This window comes from Nestor notabilis, unplaced genomic scaffold, assembly GCF_000696875.1.
Source record: "Nestor notabilis isolate BGI_N333 unplaced genomic scaffold, ASM69687v1 scaffold8348, whole genome shotgun sequence".
In the NCBI taxonomy this organism is placed as follows: domain Eukaryota; kingdom Metazoa; phylum Chordata; class Aves; order Psittaciformes; family Psittacidae; genus Nestor; species Nestor notabilis.
The window spans coordinates 50,474-72,133 of record NW_009940521.1 but is presented as its reverse complement, the minus strand read 5'-3'; the positions used below and the strand labels follow the sequence as shown (position 1 = coordinate 72,133).

The following is a 21,660-nucleotide window of genomic DNA, read 5'->3' as shown; positions in this document are numbered from 1 at the left end:
CCTCTGTGGCTGGAGGCCACAGATAACGGCTTAGTCCAGGGGTTGGGACAACCACTGTAGACTACTTAATGGTGCCTGTGCTGGCTCCACAGAGCCAGTGTCTAAAGGGGTCCCCATACTGTACTTGGCTACAGCATCTGACATAAAACCAAACCTTTACCTCCTCCCATCACTTTCTAGCACCAAAGCTTGTGCTAGCAGTGAAAGCTGGGTGGCCTGCGCTGATCACTAATTAACTCCGCAGTAATGGCAATAGCCACCCTGGCCCCGCACCCTGCAGCCATCAACTGACAAGACCCCACTATTCATAGGCCTCATGACCACACTGCAACAAAAGGGCTGTGCCCCACCACTCCTATGCCAAAAGAAGCCAACACAACCCCCATGACCGCACACGTCCTCTCTCCCCGTTAGAAATGCAGCTGTAATGTGTCAGACCAAGCAGAGGGACTGTATTAAAAGGCTCCAGGAGAGTTAAAAAAAACCCCAACAACCAACCAAACGCTGCTAACGCAGCCTTGTCCTGCTTCATGGCTGCTCACTGGCTGGGGGGCAAGCAGAGGAAGGGGATCACACTGTGACAGCTCATCAACCCAACATAAAACTTGCATTGCCTTCCAGGGTTTTTGTATTATTTTAAATTTGTGCTGTACTGCCCCTGTAAAACCTGTTCTCAGGCAGGCATTGCACTCTACTGCCTGATCGGACATTATGTTATAAACTGCCACTTTGAACAGGTTGTTTTTTCTGCCATATTGGCTCAACATAGTTGAATATAATTGTAGCCATTAAAGAGAATTTTATCTCCCTTCTTGTTGATACAGGACATCTGCATTTCAAGGTTGGAGATGCACAAAAATACTAACAAAAAGTGCAGAGACAGACACGCACAGACACAGTTAAGGCCCAGGCCCTTTAAGGCTGTGTCCGCATGAATGCTTGCACTAACAAGCAACCCGTTTCACAGCTCTCAGTGTTGGCACCTGCAGGCTTCTGTTCACAGCCTTGTTTGCAGCCTGGCTGAGGGCGGCCGGCATGGGGCAGGCATGACCTGCAGCGTGTGCGGGGACCTGCACCACGAACAGAGAAGGCGGCCAAGCACAGCCCAGGCTGCTCCTCTGTGGGTCCTAACTCTGGGTCCAGCCTCAGCCTGGGGCACCCATACAACTGTTGCCGCCACAGGCCCCACGTCCCTGAGATAGGGCACATTCAATGGAGCTGTGTCTACCCCCACCGCTTCCCCTGGGTACTTTGGCCGAAGCAAGGAGCCCTCCCTGGGGTTCGGTAATGGTCCACCCCTGCAGCACACGCTGATGCAGGTGAACGCTGTCCTCACCCCACTCCCGCTCCCTGGCTGTTAGCAGCAACGGGCATTGTGCTGTTTCAGTCCTTAAAAGCCCCTGATTTCCTGCAACCAATTTTCCCAGGCCAGGCTGAAGAACTGCTCACAGCCTGCTCACAACCTACGGAAAACCTCTTCCTCCTCAATTAGCTTTTATTGGATTGTAGAATGTCCACGCAGACAGCGCTGGCAAGGCTTGGACACAGAGCGAGCACGCTATGTACTGTGTAACATGCAAAAACTAGGTGCCGGTATGTTCTCTCGGTGTATAATTATCTTTATGTGGGTCAGCTGCCACCCAGCTCCCAGTAAAACCAGTTAAGAGCTGTCATTGTGTGTGGCACACAGGAAAAGCTCTCTCCAACAGCCTCACCCTCGGAAGCATGGCAGTGCTGGACAAGAAACACCAAAAATAAGGGCCATCCTTACCCTGCTCACATGACAACACATAGGATGTTTTGCAAGGATTTCAGCACTACCAACATACTGGGGCGCCCCCATTTTATGAGGCCCCAGCTGGAGACACCTTGAAGAATCACATTCTAAAAGCACCAGGTCCTTTTCCAAGGGGATCCAGAACTTGGAGGTACTTGCACCAAGCATCCAGATGTGGGTTAAGTATTCCAAAGGCCTCAGTATTTTAGGAAGTACAGTTACTCTCTTTCCCAGGGTCCGAGTACAGTATAAACCACCAAAAAGGGAGCTGTGCCTGTACAAAACATCTCAACAAGCCCCAGGGCAAGGTCAGATTCTCTGAACCAAGCACACCTCTGGTCTCTTTAAAGGACCCAAAGGTGGCAGAGGACAAACCTATACAGGAGCTGATCTGAAATGAACCAAATCCATTTCACAGGTACCACTCAAATGCCCTTCAAATGATGCCGACATTCAGGTGTGCTCACTCCTTCCCAGGGATGAAACAGAATTAAAATTAACACCAGTACTCCTTACAGATCCCAGGAACCATCTGCGTTACAGCATGCAGCTATGCCTGCCCTAGCTCCTGGCCAGGGACAAACAACAATAACGTTCAGGAAGTAGTAACAGGTGAATAACTATGACCTCCTGGCTCTGGCCAGAACTGCTTCATGGGAGAAGCTGAGAGCTGCTTCGGCTCCATGAAGTTTCGCTTCAGTGACACGAGCTCTGTGCAAAACTCGCACTACTGAAGTTGGCTGCTCCCTCTGTGTGCTTCCATGCATTACCACCAAGTTTCAGGAGTTAATACAGCAGGCAATAGCAAAATCCAGTTTAATGGCCTGGCTGAGCACGAACAATTATCATCTGAAAAATGGGTGCCCTAAGAGCATGGAGAGGCCAGGCAAAATGGGAAGCAAACTGATTGAGGAGCCAGTCTTCCATGGGAGAGCAAAAGATCTTGGTAATAACGCAGGACCCGGCGCAGGCACAAAGTGAAGATTTCAAGTACAAGAATTGCAGACACCTACTATTTAATTCTCTTCCTGCCCAGAGAACAAAGCAAGAAGCAGCGCTGAACAGAGGCGCCAGCTGAGCAGCTTTGGAGTCAGACCTTTTGTCTACAGAAGAACAGACCCAGGTACACACTGAATGGTATCAGCCTGTCCCTACAGGCACCACTACAGCTTGCCTCAAAGAAAACCCTGTCACTGAGAGGGCACCTCAACGTTTATGGTCCACTCCCCCAGTTCCCCTGGGCTGGCACTTTTCAACAAGAGGCCCCTAATCATTCGTGGCTGAAGCAAGGGGGCTGACAGGAAGACATACTGGTAGGAAATATGCCGAGATCACAGATTCAGTTCTCATCCATCACCAGAAAGATGACAGCAATTTAAGTCCTTCAAAATTGGCAGCTAGGAGATGGAAGGCTTTTTCACCCTATATTCATTTAGAGCCTGTCAGTCATCTTGGTGCCTTTCATGCAGCTGGACAGGCCCTCACCAGTACACTCTCCCCAAAACCACCTCAAAACTGTATCTCCTTGGTTCAGCACAGGTATCCAGGCACATGATCCAGAGAGTCTTTGCAGATCTGAAGTTTCAGCATCAGTGTGCTCTCACTAAACACTTAGGCCTTACAACGTTTTACATGTCATCTCAGTTTGAGGTCTGTAGTAGGAATCACAAATCTCTTGTGGCCCATTAATCTTGGTTTGTACATCATCATGAACCTGACAACTCTGTTAGCAAGTCCCTACAATGCATTTCAGCTGCAGTTCACACACAGCTGACTCACATGACTAAATCACTGGGTTAACACACTGAAAACCAAAGGATTCATACCATCCTTCCAGCCACAACCAGTCCAGACATAAAAATGGTTGTCAAAGAAGAGGGTCCACTTACTTACTGTATTGTTCTGAAAAGCATTATTTTCCCACATGAACCTGAGGAGGGTTTAGTCTTGGGAAGTTTGTTCAAAAGACAAAAAGGAAAGCCAGTCACTCCTGCCTCTCCCTCAAGCGTCATGCACTGCAAGAAATGAAGCTGGTCAGGCTGCCCAAGGCAGAACAATGTGTACACATGCACTTCAACTGTCCAAGGTGATTTCTTAAGTACAACTGGCACAACCCCCCATTATGGACCAGAAAAATAAAACTTTGCAATGGAAGGGTTTATTAAAGAAACACTACAGGGTAACACAGTGCATGTTCTGCTTTATGCCATGTGCTGTTAACGCAGTCACCTCAAACATTGAATATGGTTATGATCAACTCCGAAAATATAGTGAAAGAGAGGGACAAGGGAAGCTTTTAGGAAACAGTACCCAAGAAAGACTGTACCATAAAAAGATTAGACAAATACAAATTCCAAACAACAGAACGTTACAAAGGATTTCAAGGAGAGGACAAGACAGTAATTTGTTACAATACAATCAAAACACCAAGAAAGTGAGTTTTGTGCTATTTACTTACTCTGTTGCACTACAAGAATACTAAATGAACCCAAAAACTTACTTGAAATAACAAAGTGTTGTTTTTACATCACATATAACTACTGTGCTCAGACCACTGATATCTGAAGTACAGATAGTTGGAGATTTAAAGAGAAGGTATATGTTCACTGAATCTCCCCATTCCATGGCATAAGCCAACTGCTCAGTAGCTGGGGCTGAACACATCAGCCCAGGATGCTCTCACCAGGAGTTCTACTCCTCCTTTAGCAATGCCTTTGGTCACCAGCAGAAGAGATCACAGGCCTGGCAGAGCTACTGGAATGCAATAAAGTGAAAGGTCCTGGCTCCCATAACACATGAAAAACTACAACATGACTGTGAGTACTGCTTTCCCAATGACCCCACTGAGTCACCAGGACCACTGCCTCTGCACCTCATGCTCATATTGAGAGACACTTGTCTGTCTCAAAATCAGGAGCTCCTGTGGAGCTCTTGTAGGATACCCTTGAACCAGTCAGTTAGACGCTAGGTGCACCACCATGGATGTCGATGTAAGCTGTGAGCACGTCCTGAACGCTGGATAAAAACACTGAAAAGGGCCCCCGACGAAGTAAAGCGTGTTCTGGATGTGTTCTTACAAGCCACAGGCATTGTGAAGGCTCCTTGCCAATGCTGAGCTAAGGCTCTCCAGCCTGCTCAGAAACCACTGACAGTCACAGTCCTCACAAGCTACCAGATTATGGCCAGTAGAGGTTGGCCATAAGTGGTTGTAGAAAGCGAACAACAACGTGTTTCCACCCATATCATGGATTCAAGCAAGCATGGAAGCACCAAGCAAATAAATGAAGTAGAAGGCAGCCAGCATTTGAAGCTCGCTCTGAGCAACACAGATGTCCAGCAGGGTAGTATTTGGCGAGGACACCCAGCAGGCTGTACCTGGCACCAGGGCAATAGTTGTGGCAGGTAACACAGTAACAAAGTATCCTGAAAGAAAATCCCAACCACCTAAGTGAAAGTATCACCCAGCCCACAGCTAGTGGCCTTGCATGTACCACCACAGGCCCCTGTGTAGACTGTGGCTCCCTATGCTGAGAGGAAATATCCCACCAAACTAATGGCATAAATTCCCGCAGCGCAGTGCTCCAAGTTCCTTGTAAGCAATGATGTCACTGAATCTAGAAAGCTCTGTTCCCCTATGGAACGGGTCAGTGTTAAGGGGCCAAGAGTTCAAGTCTGAGCAGCCCTCTGTTCCTGCTGTGTGCTAAACCATGTACTGCCATGGCAGGACTAGACTCTTGACACCTGAGTGACCAAGTTCAATTCAATACCTGGACTAAGGCAGCAGAGAAAGCCCAGAGTTCCTGGTTTGTGGCTGGATAACCTTGGCACACTATCTGTCCCCAGCTGCACAGCAGTAACTACCACTGATGCCAGCGTGGAAGGAAACCTGCCCATTTAGCAACTCTGGCTACTTAAGGGAATTGCCTTTTGTGCAGACTAGCCTGCATATCTCGGTATATCTATCTCAGATATACTTGTAGACCTATCATTCCTGCCTATATGCCAATGCACTTAGGGTTAAAGACAGAGAACCCAGCTCTTACTGAAACCAGACTTCAAGGTGACTTCAAGGAGCCCTAGACTACAGCAAACACCCCTTCAGGTGACCACTGCCATCTTGCTCTGCGTTTGTTGCTAGCACAAGATCATCACAGCCAGTGTCTAAGCTCTCAGTACTACCACAATGCAAAATCAACCTGGTATGATGCTACACTTGGAATAATCACTACTTATGAAATAAGTGGTTTCTAGAGCTTGAAAAACTCTTAAGATATCCCATGGTGTTAGCATCTATGAGTGACAGGAAATCTTGTTCACTGTCTTCTATCCATATTAACATGTTTGGCTTTGTTTTTCCTCCCATGTTCCACATACATTTCAACACATATATGCAGATAGACTTAAATTCTCCTCTTAATTACTGTTGGTTTACAGTAGTCAGTCAAGGAGGTTGCAGTGATGAGGGAAGGAGTAAACCCTACACAGGAAGTACTGACATAGCTAATTATTTGCCTATTCAACCTCTGAGAGACAGGTGGGAGGTGTAACTGGCTGAGGTCAATAATATGAATTCACGTAAAAATGTATGTGCATGCCACAGCAATGCATGCTACACAACAATGCTTCTCTTACCCCAAAAAAAGGTGTGGGACACCTTGCTCAAGGAACAAAAGGAGACTCTGAGCTTCTACATGACTGTGTAACTACAGTGTCCCCTTACTGCTTCTGCTGTACAAGCTATTCCCTTGGGCTTTTTTCTCTTCTTTGCTGTAGTCTATACACCATGCAGCTGAGTTGCAGCTGAGTTGCAGCTAAGTTGTTGATATACTTCAGCTGGAGGAAGAGGGGTAATGGAAAGAGGGTCTGGGCTTTTTGCTTCAAAACAAGATCACGCTGAGGGTAACAAAGGCAGCAGCAGCAGCCTCAAGGACTCAAACTGGCCCTCAGATGAGTTCTCAAGAAGTGTCACACTTTTCCTCTGCCTTGACCTCCCCTCCACAAAATTACCCTGTTCAGCGCAACACGAACACATGCCAAAAGCCAAGCCCTGTTTATCACACAGGTTACCTTCAGGATCAGGTGAAACTAAAAGACCTTTGGGAGCTGCTTGGTTCACACTTGTTAACTTCTCTCTGGCACTTATAAACCTCAGAATTGGCAGAACAAGGGACAATCAGACCTCAGATCTTACCCAGAAGTGGAAGCACAAGAGCTGAACTATTTCACAACTCTGTTTAAATAAGCTTCTAGTTTAGTTTGCCTGTCTGGCCCACAAGTATAATAATTATACAACTTATGTTCAAAATTAGGCTGCAAGTGACCTAATAACACCACGATTTATTTTTTTTATAAAAGAGAAATCACCAACTTTCTGTGTTCAAAATCTTTATTTCTGTTCAGATAGGCCTCGTCAAACAGATTACTTAATTCTCTGTACAAGTATATATACAGCATCAGGAAACATTGTGAGACAGAACTGGCTACCATCCTCTGATATGCAAAACCACCACCAAATAAGATGAAGTTTTCCTACACTCCAGATTCCTTCCAACCTGTTCCCACAGCTGTTGAATAAAAAGTCTCAGAAAGTTAAAATGGAGAAGCACTTGAATCATAATAACCATTATCTGACAGATCTCTCTAGAAATCATTTTGCACCAGAAGGAACTGAAATTTCCAACTGACAGCTAAAAATAGCTGCTGCTTTGATGAAAACTTGCAGAAAAACCCCGCCAAAAAACAACCTCATCCAAACCCTCCAATTTTTATTTCTTTTCACTGGAGATGATTAAAAGCATCTTACCCAGGATTATGCAGCTCAGTATGGGCACCTAATAAAAGACTTCATTGCAAAACTGCTGTATGACTGAGTGAAACAATGGCTTCTTTATTAATATTTTAAAGACTCCTGAGGGAAATGCTGTACAGCTGGAATGCCCTCAGTGAAAGGTTCATTGCCATGCTATGTACTTCTGCTGTGTAATGTTTTACAAGCTGCGCTGCCCTGTGAATGAGGAGAGTTAGTCCTCAGCTGGTAGAGGCAGCTTGCATAATACCAGACAAGTTAATCAGTAACAAGCAATGCAGGAGACCTTTGTTCTGAGTGTGACACACACAAATTCCACACTAAGCACATTGACGCTTCTGAGAGTTACTCATTGACATGCTCTATTAAATTGCTTGGACTATACCTTAATGTACCAAAAAGATTAGTTTAACAGAGCTGCGTCCTTCTGATGTCTTCCACCCTAAACTGCTGCACTATAACCTCAACATGTGGCTCAGCTTACTGCTGGTAAGAAAGCATTTCCAGGGTGGATGATAGGAAGCTCCTTGCAGCATGCCCCCATGTCGAGATAATGGCAGTGGGCAGGCAAGGAAGCAGCAAACAGAAAAATGCAAGTTGGCAGCCAGTGGAGAGCTTCTGTAACAGGACTCTCTCCTTTTGGGAACGGTTATGGGAAGCATTTGTCGTGTGCCCTTGCTGCAAGGCGAGTGCTCCACTGTCCGCTCTGAACAGCTTGCTAAACCACCACCCTCTCCTCAGCCTTCCCAAATAAAGGCAAAGGGAAAGGAGGCATAAAGCGTGCTTCTCCTGGCACTACTTGGAATGCCAGACTAAGGACAGCTGGCTTCTAGCAGGTGGAAGAAACACTGCACTAAAAGTCTGGGAGCAGCCCAGACCTTAATGCTCATAAAAACAATTAATACCAAGTTTGAGGAAAATGATGATGGTTTTCATTGTCCAGCACTTGTCCAGACAAAATACATCATCTGAACCGGCCCATCCTGTCACAGCTTATCGTACGACAGCACCTCCCATCTCCCCAAGACTGGATCCAGCCAGCTGAACTTCCAGTGTCAGAACTGGTGCGAGTCTCCCTGTCAGACTGCCACAACTGATCTGTACAGCTAGATGATGTTACTTGTTTGCTTAAAATGCTTAGAAGCAGTAAGCCAGTCTCACCACTGCTGCAAGGCTGAGCAAGGGGAAGAAGAGCTTCCAGCAGCACACTGCATAGTCTGTCAGTCCCCAGCCTTACTCTTAAACACCAGTGCACAGCTGAAATTTGAAGGAGTGATAGGGAAAAAACCATCCATCATGACAGCTCTCTCAGAGGAGAAAACCCACTCTCTGATAACAGCAAAATCATCCCACTTCAGTAGGTTATTTTCATGTCTATGGATGCTACAAATAGCTCTGAGACAAGGTAGAAGGCCAGCAAATGATACTCGAGGAGGACCTTGCTACTGCCTGGCTGGAAAGCTGCCCGTGACACTGAAAACTGACACATGTCCCTCCACAGTCCCAATGCCCAAGGCAGAGCCTGACGGCACCCAGAAGCCATGCAGAGGCACACGCGGCACACATGCAGCACCCTGAGGAGTCAGTGGAAAGAGCACTCATGGGGATGCAAGGCTGGGAAGGCAGCTGGCGCATCCTGCACTCCTGTGAAAACTGGCTTTAAGAGCCCACCCCTCTCTGCAGTTTCACACACAGCCTACCAGACATGCAAAAGCACGTGTAAGGACACTCCTGCAGCATTTCATAGAATCATAGAATAGTAAGGGTTCGAAAGGACCTTTAAGATCATCTAGTTCCACCTCCCCTGCCACATTACTGTCAACTAGAAGAATTAGTCACCTAATAACTGCATTTTCCTTGGCACAAGGGAGAAGGTTATTACACCCAGAACTCAGATTTTACCCATCCCACAGCAAATCTTTTTCATGCGTATCTTGCTGAGGGCAGCATCCTCTCCCTCAGTGTGTAAGTACACACACATATACATGTATGGTTATTAAGCATTTTTTAATTACACAAAGAAACCCCATGAGATTGGTTGCCCAAACACCAAGGCATAGGAACATAAAGCTAGCATGGGTGCCTCAGCCACAGCAGGCTGCACCTCAACAGACAGACCTGTCAGGCTACCCCAGATGTGCGCAGTGTGTCATCCCAGTATGTTTTACTACAGTACAAATGCCCTTATGGAACTGCTCACAAAAAAAGTACATCTTGAACTGCCCAGTGTGAGCCACAATTTACAGGCAGAGCATGCCAAACCTCAGTTATACTGGTTTTGTTGTAACTGCAGGGCTAGGCTACCAGCTTTTTAATGGTTGCAAATTATGTGGATTCCTGCATAATCTGAAAGGTACTAAGCCACTTGAGAACCAGGGAACTGAGGTGTGTGTACAGCACCACCTCCTGTGGAAAGTTTTACTCACTGTACTTTCATTGATGTGAATAAGGCCCTCACTGAGTGATTTTTAATTTGCCTTCACTGCTTTAAGGAGGCACATAAACCGTGACGTCTGGTAGCCACAGCACCTTGCATCAAGTACTCTATTCAAACTAGTCCAGAAATGACTAACTTCAAGGAAACTTGTTTTGTCTAAAGAATGATGATTCATAAGATCTGGTGGATTGCAAGCTTCTCTTTCAACAAGATATTTATCAGAAATGTTTCTCAGGTCAAAGACAGTGAGTTGAGAAACAGAATCATCGTTCACCATGCGTACATGAAAGACACAAATGCAAAACATCTCTAGGTTGTTAAATAGAGCACTTACTTGGCATATATGAAACATGCAGGTTCCAGTCTTTGCTCTACCTGACTCAGAAGGAATGTAAATGCAGGTGAGTACTGTAATTGTTTGCTCCAAATAGTACCTGCTTTATATAAAATAGAGAAAAAACCCTGATGAGAGGTAGAACAGTACCTGCTTTGGATGTGGGAAACAAATGCAGACCTGCACTCTGAATGAATGTCCTACACACCATCAGTTGATCAGAAAAACTAAGAAACTACTGGCTTAGCTTTTTTTCATGAAACCCCATCATCTTATAAATAGTCCATCACTATCAGACTCCCTTCTTCCTCCTTTCTTTCCTCTCCTCATTAAAATGAGAAACTGATGACAAGGCTGAGAAAACAAACTGTCCTGAGCTATTCATGTCTATCTATTGTCACTTGTGAAAATACATTTTGTACTGATATGAGGACACACAAGTCTATGAAGTGAGTAAGTAAGTGCCTGACCCAGTAAGTCAAAGAGCTCATGCAAGAGGCTTCAGGGCAATATTCACCCTCTTCCTGTATCACGAAACTAGGAATAAAAGCAGCAGTTAAAGCTTTACAACTGAAAATACACTCATTTTTCCATTGCAGCTTAGGCTCAACTGCATCTCCCTTCCTCTACTGAGCCAGAGTGAGTTATTCATTAAGTATGGTGTCCTCTAGTCACCGCCTAAAATTTAAGTAGTTTATAGAACAGGGACAGGAGTTAAGGGTCAAACTGGTGTGAGCAAATGCTGGTGTTTGCTTTTGGGGATTGTTTGTTTGTTTGTTTATTTGAGGGTTCTTTAAGATTAAAAGTGAACTTTCCTTTTTCAGGTCCATGGAAAAGAGGTCTAACAAACAAATATTGAAAAACTGCTGTACTACTTTAATTAAACATAGTGTTCTAAAGCTAGGTGCACAAACTGACCCTTATTTAGTTAATTAGTCCTTGCTGTCCCTGAGACAGCATTGTTCTCTGTCCTTTCCCCAAGTACTCCTTGGTCATGATTTTGGGGAGAAAGGTCACTACCTTGCCCTTCCTAGTGACTGTCAACTGAGCATGAACCGTCAAAGTCACCTAGGGTTTGGCTATTAACTTCAGCAAGCATTTGATCTAGCCCTCAATTATCTGTCTCATCTCCTCTAAGAAGACTCCACTTGCAGACAATCAGACAGCAGTCGCCACTGCAAACACTTTTCAAATTTCAGTTTGATCTTAAACTGTGGGTCATGAAAACTGCAGAGAAGGGTGGAGAAATCTTAAAATAAGCAGTATCTGACACCTAGGATACGTGAGTCCTCGGGAAAGCACTGGTGTGTTCTCTTCTACATAGAAGCACACCTTTACTGTGCTTCCAATAATACTGTGAATTTAAGGCCCATGATAGGATAGTAGATCAACCAGATATCTCCCCATCTCTGTTTGATTCTGGAAGTTCAAAAGTCACAAAGCCAGTTAACACACAGACCAACCTATTCAGCTTTTTATCCATAAAATAGCAACAGCAGCTGTCCCTCCATCTTGCCTCCAAGGTCCTTTGCGCACTGCTGACTCTGAGATGTGCACACAGAACATGTGGCCACAACAGAATCAGGACTGTGGCAGAGACCTCTAATAAGCTGCTTTAGCATCAGCAGATTAAGTGCTCCACATGCCAGCCAACAGACACAGCTAAGGCTTTCTTTGTACAAACCCACTGGGCTCACTTCAAGCTCAAAGATACTGGGACTTCCACTCAACAGCACTTACACCTGTAGGGAGAGGCTGCACTGGAAATCGGATGGATTTCCACCTCTGGAAAAGGATGATTCAGCTATCAAACATGGTCAAGGTTGTACATAAGCTCTGAATCAAAGGCAGTAGACAACTTTATTCATGGTGTATCAGAAAGGCCCTGCCTGCTTTTGGGATGTAACAGTTCCCTGAGGCCCACCTCTTTGGTTCACCAAGACTTTCAGAAAGCTTACATCACAGCATCCTCTCTCCAAGAAAGCTTACTGTGTTTCAGAACAGTAATTGAGCTATTTTCTATTCTGGAAAAAAAAACCAAACCCAAAAATGAATCACCACTACCACCACACAACCCAAACCCAACCAAGCAAGCAAAAACCAAACCAAACCAAAAAAATTCCCACAAAATACCAAAACCAACCAACTCATCCCCAAAAACCCCACCAATGTATATGTAGTGGGAACTGGGGGGGAGGAGGGAAGTGTTAGAAATTTTGTAATAATTTGTAATAATGATTCCACAGTTTGCTTTCTAAAATTTGTTGTATTTAGTATTTTATTTTGGAGAAGATAAATATAAATCAGAACATATTCATACAGAATTTCAGAGCCAAACACTTTAATCTAAAATTTGCGAAGTGGCTTAACCAAGCTCAGACAAATCAACACCAGAGTTAGAAACGGAACTCTAGAGTTCCTAGCTCTTGTGCCTGAATTCAGATTGCCAGACTTGCCTTTCATCAGCAAAACACGAGTGCAAGAATTTGCATATAGGCTGGGTTTTGGAGCTATACTGGGTAGTAACTGCAGCAGATTATTAACACTGTACAAAAAACAATGCCACCTGAAGACAGCAGAGAGACTGCTAGGGATGAATCAATTTTCTTTGAGGCTTTAAAAAGGATCCTTCACATTTGTAGTATAAATCTACTAAGTCAGACTTCTCTCTGAAATTTACTCCAGACTCCTCCTCCACTAATCAGTTGTCCTACAGCGACACTGTAAAGCTTTTACAGCAACTGCAGCATTACCATCTCAGCAACATCTCCTACCACACTAACTCCATATGGAAAGAAGCAAGTTCCACTGCGCTAACATAGGCAAGGTCATTCTCCTCAATGACAAGTGCCTTACCTATCTGAATTCACTTCCTCTAAGGCTGAGAACAATTGCTCTGTTGAAGTTGGTATATTAAAATACTGTTATCCATTGAAGAATGAAAACATTCACTATCATTGACTGAACAGCATACTTCTTAAAAATATTTGTCTGTCTTAGTTTCCTTCTATGGTCACCTTGGATGTCACACAGTCACTCTACTCTAGCCCAGCACATACAGCTCTGTTACTGGCACTGAGGGAGGAAGAAGGTTTGCTTTCTGCTTGCCAGCAAATGAGACCTCTGTGACTGGGTTTGAGTTCTCTTACAGAAAGGCTTAGTGAGGAAAAAGTCCTTCCCAAGATGCTGTATCATTTCTTTTCCATCTTAGTGCCCCTGCACTAAGGCAAATCCAGACGTTATTTTTGATTTTGCTTACCTAAGTTTTCAGGCAACTACATTTCTTACAGAACACAGATCTAAAGCTACTCAAAGAATTAAAGTGCTAGCAGCAATTATAAAGCTTATCTGCCAAACAATCAGAATAAAACATTCACTGCTTTATTTATTTACTCATTAAAGAACATTGGTCCATGTCCTTTACAACTTCTGGAATGTTATAAAAGAAACGACAGACGAAGGGCCACATACTGTATACACTTATGCCAGGGGAAAAAAAACATTTTACACACACACCACCACCCACCAAAAAAATACAATCAATAAATGACTGTTAAAATGACCAGTCTGCAATGGGAACTCCAAAATGTGTAGCCAGAGTAGTACTAGACCAAGAACTTAGCTTATGATTCAGCTGTGGGATTCAAAGGACAAACACCTATAAGTGGAGACCTTAAAAAACTCCAATCTCAGTTTTTGTTTTGGAGAAGCAATTCAACTGCTTTGTTCCACCCACCTCAGTTATAGTAGCTGTAAACTCAATTTGAATAACAAAATCAATTTAAAACCACAGCAACATGGAGTTATACTTGCTTTGCATCAGCATAAAGGAGACAGATTGTGGACACATGCAAGAAAGAATTCTGCTGAAGTACTAAAATGCTTTTATTTTTACCTTGTAGGCTATGCCTTTTTTTTCTGCTGCCACTGAAAAGCCATGACAGAGGGAGTTAGGCATGTGGTGACAAATACTTGTTTGCTTGTTTGAATCTAATCCCTTTGGGCAGAAACTAGAAGTTATCATCTATCTTCTAGCGGCAGCTTGGAAGTGGTTTAAAAAGCTGCAACTTTGTTGATACTGGCTGCCATTCTCAGTGTTGGATTTCAGTAATCTATTCCTTAAACCAGATGCAATTTCTTGGGAAACAGCACTTTAACCCACAGACTGGATTTTATTTCATGAAGGAAGATGGCAATGCAGTTAGCTCTTCCTCTCCCCTCAAAGAAAACACCATTTTGGCAGTGTAAAAATATCCAAGCTGGGAAAATTCTTGCTGCTCCATCATTCTGCTATCATCAGTCTGACAACAAAGCACTTACAAATACATGTAGACAGCAAAACAGAAGCTATGCATGTGCTGGAAAAACATCTGCATTGATGCAGAGATCCATCCAAGATATATTTACACACCACATCAACACCCTTGTACAGACCCTAGTCTTGAGGCATGGAATTAAGCAAGTGAGCTCATTCTGGTTTTCATACTGAGTATTTCTGTCTTTATAAACTCCCTTAATTTAACATTTTCCCATTTTATTGGACTTTAAAGAAAACATACCAAACCAAAATGAGATAATAATTAGTAAGTTAATATAAACCACAGGAAATATCAATTGATGTGCATAATTATGACTGTCTACAAATAAACCTGGACCCTATCTGGAGAATTTGAATCCCTGGTGTCTGTAACATTCCAAGCCCCACACAAGCTCATTGCAGAGACAATCCAGATCATGGTGGTCATCCAGTAAATGGATGCCTTTCTTGCAGAAGCCTTCTTAGGTGCTGGTATCCAGTCTCAATGACACATTTGGCCAAAGAGAAGACTCTTGACTTTCATTTCATTAAATACTTCCCTGTATTTTATTCACTCCAGGAAATGGCACGACTGATTTTTTTACATTATCAGCATTAATTGAGTTAAATGCCCTTAATAAACTCTTCGCTTTTGTTTCTAGGCTGGTCTCCAGTACAGCTACTCCACATATAAAACACTTCCACAGCTTAAAACAGTGTCAAGTATAGCTTTTTACTTTAAAACTTTCAATGACCTAAAAGCACATGTTTGTCTAGCAAGTCTTACCTCCAAAAGTCCATCTTCAGGCAGGTCTGTGCAGTGGACAGCATTCTGAACCTTGCTCTTCCCAAAGACAGCACGCAGAGTTCCAGGTCGGAGATGACGAGCTATTTCCTATTGAACACAAGAAAACCAGAAGACCGTTTTGAACCACACTGTTCCTTTATGAATGGAATGCAATGGAATCTTATAAAGTAAAACATTATTGTGCTATTAAAATACGTGTAGTACACTATAAAAGAAAATGAAGGGAGAAATTCCAGCTTGCATTACACACATACACAACTATTGAAAAACCATGACCAAGACTGTGAAAACTAACTGCTTGAAACTGACTAATCAAGCCACCTCAGTTGACATGCAGGACCCTTCCTATTACAGATACACCTTCCTGGTACTTCCGTTAATACAATTAGCTCATGCTAACACCTCTGCAGCTCTGAAGAACAAAATGTCTGCCCTTAGGGAGCAGACACAAGTGTACCACCTTGCAGACTGTCTCCCCAGCACTGAACTATTTGCTCCAGAACCTGACATTTGTGAAGCCCAGCTACTGAATAGCCACTTGGTCTTCTCCTCTGCAGTGATTTTCTGAGACCATGACTAGTGCCAACATCTGATCACTCCCGAGGATCAGTCCAGACTCTCTCTACATCTTTCTCTGATCTTTGAAGTTGACATTTCAATACTCTCCTTCATCAACGCCAAATAAGTCCTTGGCCTCTTCGAGGATCAGTCCAGACTCTCTCTACATCTTTGAAGTTGACATTTCAATACTCTTCTTCATCAACACCGAATAAGTCCTTGGCCTTTCCGTGTTTCTCTCACTACAGCAGATACCACCCATAACATTCTTCCCCGACCTCTTTCTGATGGTATATTTCCTATTTTATACCGCAGAGGACTGCCTTCATTGGCTCTCCCATCCACCATGCTCTTTCTTTCAAGGCAAAAATGCAGTCTTGCTGTACTTCTCTGCACTATTACCATGCAGTGCTGTCTTTTAACCCCTTTCCTGTGTCAACTGTGCTACACCTTGTGGGCCTCTCTTCCCAGCACCCTGGAGTTCTTCTCCAGGCCTACCTCATGTGCAGTGTGCTTCCTTTTAAAATTCAGTGGTGATGGCATTAACCCAATTTTCCCTCCTCAAAACCATTTGGACATTCTTCCATGAGTGCCTCCTGAGCACTGCTGCCTGTGAGGGGACAAGCTCATGACAAGATCATGCTATGGCTACTGAACAAAAAAATCAAGCAGCATTCTTCCTTGCCAACGCAACCTACATCGGCCCCTTTCTGAAGAGACACTGGGTACATTAGGGTGTAATCACTTCGGAAGTGGCCAGTGCAGTTTCACTGTGCCACTCCCAGGTGTTTGTTTTGGTGGCACAGCTGGAGGTTACTGTCCCCACAGCTGAGTCACCAGAGTGGATCATCCAAGCATTTCTTAACTTTCAGTGTCAAATGGGTTCAAAGTGACTTCAGTATTGGCTCTTGGCTCAGCTGGAAAGCTTTGCACAGGTACAGGTGAGAACCACTTGCATGGTGCCCACTCTCTTCTGGGATGGCAGTGAATATTTTAAGCTAGTCCAAAAAGCATTATCTGACAACACCCTTTGCCCACTTTCCAGCTTCACCCACTTGCCATGTCTCATTACTAAACAAAGACAATTGGATTTTAAGGGCAAGATCATCTTTCAGCTCAGCAAGTCCTAGATATTTTCCTGTAACAACAATTAACAGTTATGGTGATTTGTTACCTAGTAACCTAGATCTGTCACCTGTGGTGATCTGCTACCCACTAGGAAGACAATTAACTACTTTAATGCTTGGAGTGTGTCTAAACCAAAACATGCTATGAGGAGAAGTTTCAGTTCCCCATTGTTACTGTGTGTATGTCACAGGTTATACAGGATCTTTGGATATGGATATCAAGGATATTTGAATAAGATACACTCAACATCAAACAGGATAGTTCAAGAGTTTCACTTTAAAAAATGAAAATCCCCAAGGAGAAAAAACCCTCCTCTACATGGTCCTCACAAAGGCTTGTGATAAGAAAGTCTGCTGGAGAAACACAAGTCACATGCCAGTTAACTATAGCTATGTGACACTTTAATCAAGCCTTCCTTGAAACAACTCTTGATTCCTGTAACAACTAGCTGTCAGGAAGCCGGCGACAGCACTAGGCTCCCAAGTACTTTAAGGAAAGTCTGGGCATATTAGAAAAAATTATTGTGGCTATGAAACCTTTGAGAACACGTTAGCAAGAAACAGCTCAGATCTAAAAAACTAAACCTTGGTATTTCATACTCTTTATTCCCATCCATCACACTCTTTTGCTCAAACTGTTCCATCCTCCAACAAGGCTAAAATTTCTGCTTCTTATGAAACTTTCCCAAAAGCATCTATGGCCTCCTGACCTATAATTTTTCCTAAGCTCTCATTTCTGCTTCACAACTTCTTAACAGAAGACCTCATGTTTTTTCTCTCAGACTCACTCACTCCCACTAACATTGGCAAAAGCTCCTACTGTTGCAGTTCCTTCAATTTTTCAACACATTCTCTTGCCCTCCTGAAACTCATCAGCCATCTTGCACAAAAAGGGACTCATTCTGTTCTGTCTGGGATTGCATTAGTTCAGAAGTACACAAAGGTAGGTCCTCAAGCACTTCACATTGTTAGCACCTGCTTAGTAAGAATCTAAATAAGCCTTTCTTGCCAACAGTTAGCCAACAGGACAAGACGTAAGCAGTCTCTGCTTATATTTACTTAGCCAAACAAAGGACAATAATTGCCAATTCCAAAGTTTTACTATTCCATTGCTTTCTTACTATGCTAATAAGGAACCCTCAGGCAACAAGGCCTCTGTAAATGATGGAGATACAAACAGTTGTATGGCTCATACACAGGTGTCCTTGTGTATGTATAGGGTCTCATCTGCAACAACAAGGAGACACAAAACCTCTTTCTCCTAAGCCTTCCACTAAGTTTAGTTTCTGGAGTATGTGCATTGTGTATCAGTGTTCAAAAACTTTTTGAAAGGAGTTGAGAGTGGGATGATGGAGGAGTTAAGAGCAGCTACAGCTCCACCATATGCATGAGAGGAGGGTAACGTGCACGCTGGAACTTCATGTGCATGTATAAATGGAGGTGCCACAAACTTGCACCTCACATAAAGAATACACTGTCTGCAGCAAAGCAAACCAGTGTTACTGTACCAAAAGGCCTCATCCACTTTGGTCTTATTCAGCAGGCTATTTGATCACACCCTACAGGCTGGGCTTTGATCTTCACCTAGCCCTTCGAAGATCCTTGCCCTACACAAGTTACAGATATGTTTCATGTTTCTACCACTCTCTATAACTGTGCCCAGCGCAACACTGCTTGAAGTACTTAGCACATTCTAAAATGTTTCTATTTCTATATGAGTGAAGGGAAACAAGTGTCCCCAATGCCAGTAATATGTCAAAAAGAGACTGAAATATCATAAACATACTCACAAGCAAAGCTCATTAACTGCTTTTCCATCAAACGGCTTTTTTTCATGGGCTGGATGGGAAGTTATACAGTAACACGTATTCCAGCCAATATTGCAGATTTAGAGAAAATTTCAAGAAAAAGTATCTGCCCTGAATATTTAACTAGGTATCTAAAAAGGCCAAAGGCCTGACTGCCTTTAAACATTTCTGCATGCTTTGTTGTTTAAATGGCATTCAAGGAAAAGCCAAAGAGGTGACCACTGACTGCAGAGAAACCATTCCCTCCCTCATCACTGGAAACAGCATGAACTGTGAATGCACCGAATGCACGCAAAGGAACTTTTACAGCCTAAAATTCTATTCTACTTGAACACGAACTAGAACAAGGGAACCTTGAAAATTCCTTACTGGTCCTCTTGAGTGAAGCAGAATAAAAACAAGAGAGTTTGTGATAAAACTGTCTGCTACCCATGGTGTGCTCCCAAGGCAGGTTCACTCTTTTACGTTTGCTTTCAGGCCAGCATAATTCGTGGGCTGCAACAAGCTCTGCGCAGCCCTCCCAAAGTTTTCTTTCTCTATCCATGCCCTAACTGTGTGTCCGCTCCTTGCTCATCTTAGTATTCTTCATTCACCACTTTCTGAAGCCTCTATGTTGACCTGGTCTCCCCACCTCTGCTTTCCACACCCTGCACTCATGAAGCTTTTTGTTCTGCAGTTCTCCATGCTCCACTGCTGTCATGAAAGAGATGATTCCTCTTTTCCCTTGAGGCTGCCAACTGATCCAGAAGGCAGTAGCCAGCCTCAGCTAAACAAGCAAGTGCCCTTCTCCTTAAAGACCAGCTACAGCCTTGTCAAGAGAATAGAACACACATTAACTGTGAACAAACAAAATAATGTAAATTGCACCGCTCACTGTGGAATTTGTCTATCTGAACTTTAGCCATCAGAAAGCTGACTGCCTTGACCAAGTCAAAGTGAGGCACCTGAGCTTCCTCTGTAGAAAGTGAAGGCTGATAAGCCCTTTAAGATAAAAAAAACCCAAACAACAAATCCAGACTCCTGCAGTACAACAGCTATGTAAGGTAGGTAGGATGAGTGCCTCTCTCTTCCCATCATCACAGCTCTTCAGTTGGCTTTTACTTTCAGGGGATTTTAGCACCACTCCTATCACACACTGCTGGTTGCAGCAGGGAGATGTACAAAATACTCATTCCTACACAAGGCATCAGCAAGAAGTAAAATGATAAAAGCAGCACATTCTCTGTCATGCAGAATACAATACTAGATAAACATCTCCTGTAATGCTAATTCAAGCTAAGAAACACCTTCACATTATTGTTACTGTGGGAACAACCTCAGTTGATCAGTCTGATATATACTTCACAGAATTTCCCATCCAAAGACAAAGGCTTAACAGTCAAAATGAAATCTGTGGTCACAGAAGATCTTGTGCATGACACCACAAGGGCTGACTTGCCTCACCTTGACTGACATGTTTTCTTTGCAGTTCATACTCCTTCCAAACTCTAGCCAACCAATTTTGATGTGTGTCCTTCACATCAAGCTCTCTTCACACCAAGCTCTGACTTGGTTATGTTCCCCAGTTTCATCCAGTGAGCCACCTTGCATCAGCTGCTGCATAGCACAACAATTTTCTGCTCCTGCATCGGTTCAAGGTCCATTTAATCATCCCTAAATGCAGTGTTAAGCCTTCTGTCTATAATACACAGAGAAAAACCTACATAAGATGCTGCTGTTACCACTGTAAACTCTTGGTCAATGTTAAAGAGAATGGAATAGGTTTCCTTCAGCTTACATTTCACAAACCAATGCAGAAGTCCGTTGTTGACAGAGTGACACATTTTCTCTTTCCTTTGCATTCCATGTGAGCTGCAGCAACGTCCTGTACAAATATGGAGTCAGTATCAACAGCCTTATGCACACTTCCAAGGGAGTCAGTGCTATCAGAAAGTCTTTCGTACTTCCCACATATCGCAAAAAAACAATCAAACTGAAACAACCTCCTCCAAACATATACACACTCTAATCACCACTCATCTTTTTAATCTTTATCACAAAACAAACTGATACACAGGTTCTCAACAATCTGGAAAGATTGCATTGAAAGTCTTTATAATATTTAGCTTAATCTTCTGTCCCCTGAGCACTGTGCGTTTGACCTAGACATTCAGGTTGTCTTCTCCTGACTGATGGCAAAATATTTATGCCTCCAATCATTTAACGGCCATTCTGACAAGTTTCTCATATCTTTAACTGAGTCAAGTCTGTGTGTGTACAGTTACACACTTGAAACAGTGTGGCTGTAAAGGTTTGTTCAGCAAATTAACTTAACCTGATCCAGGCAACAGCAGCCGAATTTTCAATTACAAGGCTGTGAACAGAACAGCCAAGGATCACCTCTTTCTAATCAAACAGTTCTGTGTCAGTAGCAGCAAGGAATCAAACCACAGTTTATTTTATTACAAAAGCCTACTCTGGTCTGAGTTAAAAAACAGAAAAGAAAAAAAAAAAAGAAAGAAAAAAGAATCCATCTGCTTTTCTGTTTATTGTAAAGTCAGCCAACCTCTGAACTACCTCTCTGAAGGCATGTGGCTCTTGGAAGTTTTGTTAAGGAACCTAAAATTACCTTCCATACTCCAGTGTTGGCAGTTTTCGGGAAGCTCGCAGGTCTGTAGAAGTTGTTACACTGTCTCCTTCTCATGCTCTGTCCCCCTAAGGCACTTTGG

The 21,660-nt window shown here is 43.5% G+C and overlaps 1 protein-coding gene across 1 annotated transcript in view; it reads right to left on the bottom strand.

Annotated features, from left to right (window-relative positions):
• The window catches only part of NME7 (NME/NM23 family member 7), a gene marked incomplete at its 5' end in the record, with an annotated part of 70,282 nt that overhangs the window by 944 nt on the left and 47,678 nt on the right, over positions 1–21,660 (bottom strand). The window contains one exon of the mRNA XM_010020400.1: positions 15,439–15,546. Within this exon, the coding sequence (XP_010018702.1) occupies positions 15,439–15,546 (108 nt within the window). The remainder of the gene's footprint in view (positions 1–15,438; positions 15,547–21,660) is intronic.